Source organism: Exophiala bonariae (genome assembly GCF_035927105.1).
Source record: "Exophiala bonariae strain CCFEE 5792 chromosome Unknown scaffold_53, whole genome shotgun sequence".
Classification (NCBI taxonomy): Eukaryota; Fungi; Ascomycota; class Eurotiomycetes; order Chaetothyriales; family Herpotrichiellaceae; genus Exophiala; species Exophiala bonariae.
In genome coordinates this window covers 64494-76012 of record NW_027042528.1, presented here as the reverse complement: position 1 = coordinate 76012, position 11519 = coordinate 64494, and the positions used below count along the sequence as shown (strand labels likewise).

The window sequence follows — 11519 nt, the reverse complement described above, 5'->3', positions numbered from 1 at the left end:
TGTTTTTGGTCTGCCGGGTGGGCCTTTAAGGAGGGTTTTTATGCGCGGTTTTTCCCCCACCCAATGGGGCCCCCCCCCCCCCCCCAGAATCTCTTGATTCTACCCACGCTGTGTGAGGGACAGATACTTTCCATGATAGATACAGTTTGTATTGATTGATGCCTACCAAAGCTCCTCTAAGTTAAAACCTTGCATTCTTGCTGTGGCTCATTCTAGCTTAGAACTACTTAAACCCATTGAGCAGGTATATTCGATACATGGTGTGCTTCTCTGGTCACTTCTGGTGTCATCCTAGAGTTATCATGCATTTCCACTGTTTTTCGAAAGCCGGTCGGCAGTAACCCTCCCGTCGCACCCGGCGTGTCCACCCGAATCCGTAGCGTCAATGACCCATCTAGACTCCGAAACATCGTTCGACCATGCTCAAGCTAAGGATTCCGAATTCTATATTTCAAAACAACCATTGACCGATTCCATATTTCTAAAACTACCCCTCACGCCATCACCCCCTTTCCACTAGAGAGACGTTGTGATGTCTACAAGTCAAGTTTTTGCAAGCCTGTCCCACCCCTGAGATACAAGCAAATCATCTAAAATCCATATCCTGAAAAGAGCAGACCAAGTCAAGGCACGCACCACAACACCGTGTACCCAAAACATGTCAGAAGCCGTCATAAAGTTTTCAATAGCATCAACCCTTCCATTGGGAAATTGACACCCCTTGAAATACATCTTCCTGTTCTAGCTCAAGCAGGAGTCCAATTCTTCGTCCGCTCCAAACCAAGGCTCGTGTTCGAGTACCTCGCAACAGGAACCATAGCAATATTATCGTCCTCATCAGTCTCTTTATACGGGGCCACCGCATCCTCCGCCCCATTGTGTCTGAAGCTAGTGCTCTTCCACATATCTGCGCCCATCACGACACCAGGATGGCAGATCGTCAGTACGGCGACAGCAGCGATGATCATGGGTCCCTCCAGGATCATGAAAAGGACCTCGTCATTCGCCAGATTCCCATCAAAGCCTTCCTGAAGCTCGGCCAGGCGGTAGCAGGAGCGGATCATGATCGTTATGGTCGCTGTCCCAATCGCTAAAGGTGTGAGAGAATACAGAGTTAGCATTTGGTAATCTCAAACGCGTTGCGAGAGGTCGTTGAGCCGGTCTGCAGGGCACTTACCTAGTAGAAAGCATTTGAACATGATGGTCTGCCTGATGAAGACCGTCTGTGGATTGATTTTGAGGGGATATCGGAGGACATTGAAAGCAAAATGGGAGCACAGGATTATGAAAACGCTCAACGATATGACCTGTGACCATAGCCCGGCTATCATGATATCAACGCCTTGTTGATTACTTGCCTCGTCGTCAGCCATTGATGTTAGCGCGCCTCCAACCGACTGTAGTATCAGTGACAACGAGTCGGCCAAGATGAAAATCCACGTGATGATCTTGGGCTTCAGCAGGCTCAGCCTCGTCCCAAAGATGGTGATGATCCGTCCGAGGCAGAGGTATATCGAAGCAGACAGGAACGCCGGGCCGATCGTGAGCCCCACGAGGTAGATGATGAAATTGGTCTTCTCGAATACATTGTCGTGGAGCAGGACTCGGCCTGCGTAGCCCGCAATCTCGAGGGAGAGTCCGCACACCATGCCTGCGAGGAAGCCCCATGTCTTGTACCTGATACCGAAGTATACCTGCAACATGAGGATGAAGAAGAAGATTCCGGCATACGCAATGTTCCCGGGTAATGCCGGTATGTACTCAATCATGCCTTGCTCTTTCACTGAGCAGGTCGCATAGGTACATTCGACTTCTGGGTCGGACATGCTTTCAGTTTCGAAGATGGAAAATGGTATAAAGGGATGAAATGGAGCGCTTCCAAGATGCTATTGTGAGCCATTTCGTCGTTACGTTGACCGAGATGACTTTCTTTAAGTACTTCGCTCATCGTCTGGTTTCCTGAGTGGGCCCCCAATTTAGTCGGTAGATGGCTGGAAGTGGAAAAGGAGAACACACAAACCATGATCCATAGTAACAACGTCAAAATTCATGGCTGTGCATCGTACACTGAACATAATCTGTTTCAAAGATGATGAACTGGTAGGCAACAGCTTTTGGTGCGGGAGAGTCTTGTATCTTCTTTCTAAATTTCATGGACTCGTAGTCGGCATTATCGCTACAAGGTGGACTCTGGATCTCGGTGTCTCACTAGTTAGGATTCCTTCGGCATTCGCAGCGATGGCCGCAATAAGGCATACGGCATATACGAGAGATTGCATCTGCGGGACATAAATGACGATTTCATGTCCGCTCCGCTCCGATGCGAGACATGCGTGGGAATTTAAGCCTACTGTACTTATTGCGGCTTGGCGTCTGGATTTCACATCTTTAACAAAGCATCACCACTGGTCTAGTACGATAACTCCTTCGGCATGCAGATGAGCTCTGCTCGCCGCGGATCCGTATGAATTGGAAGGCTTGTATTTTGGTATTACTACAGCTTTCGTTTGAAACTTTCAAGCAATGAATTAAGGTTACCGGCGGGACTTCTAGTTAGTTAGTTACTCTGTGGGTGACGGGGACTCGGGAGGGGATCCTTCCAAGGTCTAATACACAACATTCATGCTTATTTGCACCCGGTAGTCGAAGAGGGATACGAAGTACGAAAACCAATTTCGAACTCCCTATCTTATGTGGTATTTTTATCACTCGTTAACAAGCACAATCAAACATGATACACAGAAGTCACGAGTTCTTATTTTTGATTGTGAAATGCAATTGTATGATATTCTGCTTGTCCTTGTCTAAAACGAATGGGTATCGGTGATGATTTACACATTAAAGAGATGTGACTTGGTCACAAGATTGTACGTCAACTGTTTCCCGCACCTTTTCGGCAGCCACCAAGCTAACATGCTCGAAGATGAAAAACTGAATTGCCGTTCAAGCCTGCAGCTCTGATCGTCAATTTATTGCTTGACTTTCTCTCCATCAGACGAGGTACTACCGTCCCTGACATCATCGATCCCAGTATTGTGTACAGTTTTCTGTCCTTCAACAGGACCTTCCTGGCCATCGATATGAGTACCAATGGGCGCGTTATTGTTGTGCTCAACGTCTTCATATGGTCGCCAGAAGTCTTTCTTGCCTTTGGCGGCACGGGTTACCCAAGGAGGTAGAACACCGCCTTCGATCTTGTAGGTCCATGGATCTTTGTACTCCTTGTCAGCTGGCTTGATGCGGCCACCGGATACCTTTTCGATAATCCAAACAATAGTATTCAAGACCATATAGGAGATGATACCAGCGATCAGGCCGTACGCGATCGAATATGTGAATGGCATGATGGCGATAGTCAGGAATGCTGGAATAGCATCTCCAATATATCGCCAATTGATGTCAGCCGCAGATTTAGCCCTAGGATGATGATTAGCATAATTCTCAATCTGAGTGAAGAGATGGTTGTTGGACTTACATCAGCGAACCGACGATGATCAAGACTGTGCCAGTTGCATAAGGCGGGATGGAGGCAAAAATTGGTGCGAAGAAGATTGAAATGAAGAAGCAGAGTCCAGTGGTTATGGCAGTGAGGCCTGTGGCGCCACCTTCTGAGATACCCGCACCAGATTCAATGTACGCTGTGACCGGAGGGGTACCTAGTAACGCTCCAATTGAAATTCCGACAGCATCAACGAGGTATGCCACGGCAGAGCCTTCGAAGTCCTGGGTTTTTTCATCGATAGCTCCACAGAAGCGAGCCATGGAGTACAGAGTACCTGTGCAATCCAGGATGTCGACATACAAGAATGTGATGAAAGCGAGACCAAATTGTCCGCCGTATCCCGAGATGTCCCATTCTTGAACTGCCAAGATGCGCTTGATAGGATGGAATGTGACAACCTTCTTGAAGAAATCGAACATGCTGTCACCAAGGTCGGTGTATGGGAAGTATGAGACCTCGGTACCGCGGGGCCACGAAATAATGCTAACGAGCAAGATACCGAAAATGATTGCGCCTTTGACTCTGAACATCATCATAATGACGGTGAGGAAGCCACCACAGAAGATACCAATCCACATGGTAGGGTTGCGCATTCTTGCACCAGCTGGACAGATGCCAAATTCATCCCTGAACTCTGGCTTACACCCTGCAAGCTCAAGAGGGACAGCAGTGCCACCAGTGACCGCGCCAATGCCTGCACTGTAGGTCAGACCAATTAAAGTCAGGTAAAGACCAATGCCGACACCTGTAGCAAGTTTAATGGATGCTGGAATCGCTCGAGCCAACCATTGTCGTAATCCAAGGATGGTGAGCCCGACAAACACCCAGCCTTCGACAAAAACTGCAGTTACGGCAACAGAGTAAGGGACCAGACCTGAGCCGTGGTATCCGACAACAGTATATGCAAAGTAGGCGTTAAGACCCATTCCAGGTGCCAGAGCAATAGGCATATTTGCAAAAAGACCCATGCAGAAGGTCGTCAAAGCAGCAATGGCTGCTGTCGCAGTGACCAAGTCTCGCTGGACTTCTGCCACGCAAAGCATGTATTCGGGGTCACTGTCGCAAAGATCCGGGCTATCCGGTGAGCAGACGCAAGTACCGCCAGATTGGGAGACGATGGTCGCATTGACGGAGATAATGTATGCCATAGCGAAGAAAGTTGCTAGTCCAGCACGGATTTCGGTGAAGAAATAGGAGCCTTTGCGCTCCTTGGGGTGACCAGAGCCTTCGAGGCGAAACCTTCTACCCACGAAAGATTTAGCCACGGCCAAATTGGCCCTGTGAATCATGTCGTTATAACCCATGGTGTCGAAGAGGCTTCGATAACCACACAGGGAAGATCGTTGAACAGAATATCGAGTGGAGGATGACAAGAGATCTCCGAGATAGACGAGGGAGTAGAATCTTTTTATGATCAATATCAGATATCAGCTCCTCATTTGAAGCTCACGATATTCCGCATGTCATATTGAGGTTTGAAGCTTGAAGCGAGCGTGATTCTGAATGGTGGAGAGCTTCGAATTCTACAGGGCGTGATAAGGCTCTTGGTGTGGTGGAGAGTGTTCTTGGGCGACAACGCCCTCCCATTGGGGGACCAGGGGGGACAGAAGGTTACGCCAAGTACAGAGGCGGCTTCCGCTTGACCCAAACTCGACCAAATGAAGGTCGGTCGTTCTTGGCGAGGCTTTTTGCCCCTCAGTCAACTGATAGGGCTCGACATGGTTAATGGTCAACTTTCTTCTGCTGGTGCTTTGGTCCATCGGAAAGCGGCGAACGACATGAGCCCTTCCAGGTCTCGAGCGCGTTTAGTGCTTGACGCTGTCGAGTTTCCTTCCCCTAGAGTCCTTCCAAGCAAGTCCCAAGCCATCTCATCCCGTCTGTACGTACAGCGGAGAGAGGCGTTGTCCCTTATCGAAGCCAACTTTCAACGTACATCCCATCTAGGCCATGTTGACACCCAATTCGGTAGTACATGCAATAAACATTAAGATTGTTGGTGAGTAATTCATTCTGGTCACAATCTGTGGGACGTATCCGCTGCGGATAGATTTTAAGTGGTGAAAGACCTGACCTCCAGGGACCGAGGTTACAGTGCGAGCTGTGCTTAGGTGGACCTGCCACGGTCAGAAGTGCCTGAAGCAGGGTCCTTGCCGAGAGGTGACAATGGCTAACTAACTGACTTGCCCTCGAAGTCCGGGCCTTAATGATAAACATAATAATGACGGAACAAATCAGTATGCACACGACTATCAATAATACTCGCCTTCGTTGCACCCAAGAAACTATCAAGTGCCATAGTTTGCCTGAGGACAGTCAAGGAGGGGCGCATTTATGCAGATCTGATCGCCTATGCGGCTCGTTTATCAATGAACTCTGCATCCAACCAGTAAGACTCTGATCGCAGCCGACCCAAGGCAGCTGTGCGCCAACGAATGGAATAATTGTGTTAGTATATCTGGAGATTTATTGAGTGCTGATCAGATGTCAAATAAGTACCTACTATCTAGGTAAGGTAGGGTTAGGAATACTTGGGCCCAAGGGGCTTATGAAGAAGAGCAACTAGAACTCTGCCTCCAATAAACGAACGTCGACAACTCGATTGGTTCAATGGCCTATCGAAATCTAGAAACCAAGATCACCGATCTGAATGGTCCTACAGAGTAGCACCTCGCGAGAGCGCATGAGCATTCGCGGCCGTGACCCTCGGCTACAAACCTGGGGAAGTGTCCACTTCAAGCCAAGCTCGCTCATTGGAGAGCACAATGAGGAGGAACCAGGTCTCTCATCACCATCTCAAGAGTCAGGCAACTCTATCCCCGAGGTCGAGTTAGAGGGATGCCCGAAGGTCCCAAGATGAGATCTCCCGCATCATCTGAGGCTCCCATTCTACCAGGCATACTCAGGCCTCCAAACATTCGTGACAGGTAAGGCGTGCGACAAGAGGCTTTTCTGTCATCTTGAGCCAAGTATAAATTGAGAGCACTTTGAAGCAGGTCAAGGCCTGTTCCTAGCAAGTACTCGTTTTATGTTCTGCACTTGTCAAGTAGCCAACAAGCTTCGTCGCGAGATACCTGACACTGGCAAAGGACCAACAAAAGATACCCCTTAGCACATTTCATAGTGATAAGAGACTTACTTGCATTCCTAACCATGGCAGCGCTCCCTAATCGACCCGAGGACTTTGACACCGCCAACCACGCTACCGTCAATGGCACCAATTCCAACGAGGAGGATTTGACCCGACATGTCAATGGTGAAAGCTCCAACAACGAGGTCGAGAACATCGCCGCCGATGTCATCATCATCGGAGGAGGGTTTGGAGGAATGTATGGCATGCACCAATTCCGCAAGCTGGGGCTGTCGGTGAAACTACTCGAAGCAGGGTCTTCGTGGGGAGGGACGTGGCATTGGAATCGTTACCCTGGGGCGCGAGTCGACAGCGAAACGCCCTACTACTCACTGTCGATCCCCGAAGTGTACAAGGACTGGACGTTCACCGAGAGATTCCCCGGGCACGAGGAGCTGCGACGGTATTTCCAGCACGTGGACAAGACGCTCGACCTCAGCAGGGACGCGTACTTCAACACGATCGTCACCGCTGCGCGATACGACACCGGCACGGGACAATGGCACGTGAAGACCGACGACCCCAAGCGCATCGCCACGTGTAAATACCTCGTCATGGCGACGGGGAGCTCCTACAAGAAACACTTCCCGGCATTCAAGAACCTGGACAAGTTCAAAGGCCGCCTGATCCACAGCGCACTGTACCCGGACACGCTCGACGTATCCCACAAGAAAGTTCTGGTCATCGGCTCCGGCGCGACCGGCGTGCAGATCGTGCAGACACTTGCGCACGACCCAACCTGCCAATTGACGGCGAGCATCCGCACGCCGAACATCGCGCTGCCGATGCGGCAGCGGCAGATGAGCGCCGAGGAGCAAAACGCCGCCAAGTCGTTCTACCAGTCCGTGCTGCAGTCGGCAAAGCAGTGCAGCGGCGGCTTCCCCTACAACCCGGCGCCGAAGGCGTACCACGAGGCGACGCCCGCCGAGCGCCGCGCGCACTGGGAGGAGATCTGGGGCCGCGGTGGCTTTGCATTTCTGCTCAGCAACTACCGCGAGTTCCTGGCGGACAAGGACATCAACCGCGAGCTGTACGCGTTCTGGGCGGACAAGGTGCGGGCACGGGTGCGCGACCCGGTGAAGCGCGAGATCGTCGCGCCCGCGACGCAGCCGCACTGGCTCGGCACGAAACGGCCCAGTCTGGAGCAGGACTTCTACGAGATGATCGACCAGGAGCACGTCACGCTACTAGACCTACAAAGGCGTGACATCGCCGAGTTCACGGCTTCGGGCGTCGTGACTGTGAGCAAAAGCGACGAGAACGACCGGCAACACCACGACTACGACATCGTCATCCTCGCGACCGGCTACGACTCTCTAACCGGTAGCCTCCTCGACGCCGGGCTCACCGACATCAACGACACGCCGCTGAGCGCCAAGTGGAGACACGGCACGTACACGTACCTGGGACTGACGATCCCGCAGATGCCGAACCTGTTCATGGTGTACTCGCCGCAGGCGCCGACGGCGCTGTCCAACGGCCCGCCCATCATCGAGATCCAGATCGACTGGATCGCGGCGGCGATTGCCAAGATGCGCGCCGAGGGCGTCAAGTACATCGACGCCCGCTCCGCCGCCGCCGAGGAGTGGCGCGACGATATCCAGAAGATGAACAACTTGACCCTCTTCCCCGAGACCGACTCCTGGTATATGGGTGCCAATGTCCCGGGGAAACCCCGCGAGCAGTTGGTTTATCTCGCGGGCGTCGATACTTATGCGAGGGTTACGAGGGAGGCGTTGGATGGGTGGAAGGGGTTTGATGTTGTTAAGGCTTGAACGCTGGTGGCCGGTCAGGACTGGATAAGTTGTGCGATTGGCAAGGCTGCAGCAAAAGGGGGTTTGTGTAACCTTGATAGATATGAGTGATGGTGATGCAGAAGAAGACTATGTATGCCCTTAAGGCTAAGCCAGAAGGCGAAATCCCTTCTTCACATCCGACTGGCCAGTTCCCGATCACATTATTAGATTGTCTCATAAATCTACGAGCGAATGACCAAACCTCTTACAAATAGACGGTGACTCTACTTGACATAAAGCTGATGTCAAATAACAAGTTACTTATTGCGCGAGTTTGGCCATGAACGCCCAGAGCCTTGAGAATAACATTCATGGTTGTATTAATGATATCATGTGACGCTATCTACGCTATCTATCTACCAACCAACGCCAGGACCATGAAAGTAATTAGAAAATCCCAGAAAACAAAGAAGGTCCACGCCAGGTATGTCTATGACCTCAACTTCTGTCGACCGCTGTTGAGAGGCTGGATTGTGAGATACCGCCATGGTGCATGTGTGATGCAAGTCTACTCTAAGCCACAAACTTGGAGTATGAAGCGTTTGTAAGTTTTGTTAACTGCCCATGGACGACTTCCCTGTCTGTCGTGGGACAAACCAATCCATGACCGAGAGGTAATGTTCTTCGAGAGTTTTTTCCTGTCCGAATTCAGAAGTTTTGTTAAATGAAGCGTTCAAGTGAGGTGAAAGGCTGCTTTCAACTCTCACCGCAAAACATCCCTTCCCCAATAAGTGACGCTTGGAAATATTTTTGAAAGACGAGTATGAGATAGCGTATATGCGCCACGAATCGGCTCACGTTGCGAGCCTACCACCCTCAAGCAGCGCTACCAGTAATATGCGATCGTTGATTCATTTTCGGCCGAACACTTATTTCGCATGTCCATTCGTATGTCCGTTCTGCGTATGCTCAAGCGCAACCTGCTCCAAACCAAATTCTCGCCTCAAAGCGAAACCCATTTTCTCCACAGCCTGCACCATCTTGTCTGGCGCAGCGGCGGCAAATGTCAAGCGGAGGAAGAGTTCTGTATCTGAACCTCTCTCAGCTCTGAACCATGAACCTTTGGCACATAGCACACTCATATCAGCAAGGGCCGCGAAAGCAGAGTGTTCAATGTCCAGAATTTTCTGCAAGCCCATCTCTCCAGGGGCGTAGAGTGGATGCTTCGTAATATCAAGCTTGATCCAGTGAAACATGCCTGCCATAGGTGGACTCCAGCTGGCAACCTCGGCAGGTAGATATCTCTCGCACGCGTTTACAATGATGTCTCTTCTCCTCGTATACTCGGCACGGATGAACATCAGCCATTCGAGGAACCCCTTGTGGCCCCAGTTCTCCTCGAGTAGCTTGTAGAGGGTGATTAGAGAGAAACCTGATGGTGTCTGTGCGCTGACTTCTGCATGACGGAGGAATCGCTCAATAACCTGAGAAGGTCCAGTGACCCACCCAGTCCGAGAGCCTGGGGCGATAATCTTGGAGAATGAATCAAGCCTTAGGACGCGTCCTGAAGTGTCCAGAGAAAGATAAGATGGGATGAGGTTGGAAAGGAAGTCCTTGACTGGGGCTGGCTTGAAGGGCTTTTCAACAGAGTGGGTTTGTCCTGATACAAAGGTTTCCATTTGAAGGAAGAAATACGGCTCATCCTCAAGGATAAACAGATTGTGCTTCTCGGCCAATGCATAGATATCCTTCCTTCTTTGCAGAGGCTGTGTACTGGCAGTGGGATTTTGTCCAGTAGGCACGGTATAAACGAGGAATGGTTTAGGTGCATTTCGAGCCTTTTCGTCCCATGTGGAAAGAACATGATCTAGGTCGTCCGGAAGCATTCCATGGGCATCCATCTTGATCCCGAGCATCTTGGCGCCGATGGGTAGTACAGTTTCGATTGCTGAGCTGAAGGTGTACTCTTCAGTTATCACATAGTGACCTCTCTCTAGGAACATTCGAAGTGATATGTCGAGAGCAGAAGTACTGCCGGCACTCATACAGATATCCCAATCTGAATAAGGAGGGTTGTGGACAGCCTCAGTATGCTCGGTAATGAACCGCAGGACAGCGCCCGGTCCCATGGATTGTCCATAGTTTAGAGCTATCTGAAGGTCGTACGTTGAATCGCCACTCAATGTGTCGAATTTGCCAGCAGAAAAAGGCTGAGCAGTCTCTGCTAACTCATCTTGAGAGAAATGTGGTGCGACCGGTAGCTTGGCACCCACCTCCTGGAAGGGAAAATAGTCACTGCACAAGTGAGTAAAGTGATGAGGCCGAAATTGAGAAACACTCACGGTGAGGGAAGACCACCACAGAGACTGATGGTGTCCTTTTTGAAATACTTCATGGCACCTTTCAAGGACGAGGGCTGTCTGCTCCTGCTTTCCATGGAGAAATGCTGATCCCATTTTCGGGCCTTGGGTTTGTTGGCGGATTTCTTGCTCTTGAACATGTGTGCAGAAGAGAAGGCCGCTACGATGGTCGAGACAGGCTCTGATTGTTGACGGTGAGGAAGCACATCGTCGAAGGTGAATTTAGCATGTGTATCGCCCTTGGTCAATATGGGGTCTGGTACAACCACTGATGATGTGTCGGTGACTGCTGCGACTTCCGCATGAGGAGCCATATCTCGAAGGATATCCAGACGGATAGATGGTGTTCGAGGTTGGGTGATTACTGGAGAAAGGTGATACAGGGTGTCACAATGTCTTGCAGGAGTAAATCGTTGAATACCACTGAGGGGGTACACAGGAAGCCAAGGATTTAGGAAAGATCAGATATTTATACTGGTGGAACTCTCAAGGTGGTCTTGTGGTCTCCTCCTAAGGCACATTAGGTAAGATAAACGACTTGTTTCGAATTAGGCCTTTGTGTGAAGAGGATGAATCCTGTTGGTCTATCGGGAGTCTGAGATCAACATTTCCATCGCTTGCCATCGGATAAGCTTATCGCCGGCAACAGAATTCGGATTCTTGGCACATTCCAACCAATCTTTTGATCTGTCATATGGGGCAGTTACGATGGAGGGCAGGTCACACCTGCCTGCACCCATGCACGGTTGCCACGGCTGGGGATCCGTCCGATAAAACTCGAATGTCACGAAGGG

The 11519-nt window shown here is 50.6% G+C and overlaps 4 protein-coding genes across 4 annotated transcripts; 1 reads left to right on the top strand and 3 right to left on the bottom strand.

Moving 5' to 3' along the window:
* Nucleotides 1–746: 746 nt before the first annotated feature.
* LTR84_011332 (uncharacterized protein) lies at nt 747–1826 on the bottom strand (the record flags this gene model as incomplete). The annotated part of the gene is made up of 2 exons (XM_064854865.1): nt 747–1090; nt 1178–1826. The coding sequence occupies 2 exons, from the start codon at nt 1824–1826 to the stop codon at nt 747–749; spliced, it is 993 nt and encodes a 330-aa protein (XP_064700051.1).
* Nucleotides 1827–2969: 1143 nt separating this feature from the next.
* LTR84_011331 (uncharacterized protein) lies at nt 2970–4806 on the bottom strand (the record flags this gene model as incomplete). The annotated part of the gene is made up of 2 exons (XM_064854864.1): nt 2970–3417; nt 3476–4806. 2 exons carry the CDS (start codon nt 4804–4806, stop codon nt 2970–2972), a joined length of 1779 nt encoding a protein of 592 aa, XP_064700050.1.
* A 1846-nt stretch (nt 4807–6652) lies between these two features.
* LTR84_011330 (uncharacterized protein) lies at nt 6653–8404 on the top strand (the record flags this gene model as incomplete). The annotated part of the gene is made up of 1 exon (XM_064854863.1): nt 6653–8404. One exon carries the CDS (start codon nt 6653–6655, stop codon nt 8402–8404), a length of 1752 nt encoding a protein of 583 aa, XP_064700049.1.
* Nucleotides 8405–9294: 890 nt separating this feature from the next.
* Nucleotides 9295–11039, bottom strand: LTR84_011329 (uncharacterized protein; the record flags this gene model as incomplete). The annotated part of the gene is made up of 2 exons (XM_064854862.1): nt 9295–10660; nt 10708–11039. 2 exons carry the CDS (start codon nt 11037–11039, stop codon nt 9295–9297), a joined length of 1698 nt encoding a protein of 565 aa, XP_064700048.1.
* Between the last annotated feature and the right edge of the window lie 480 nt (nt 11040–11519).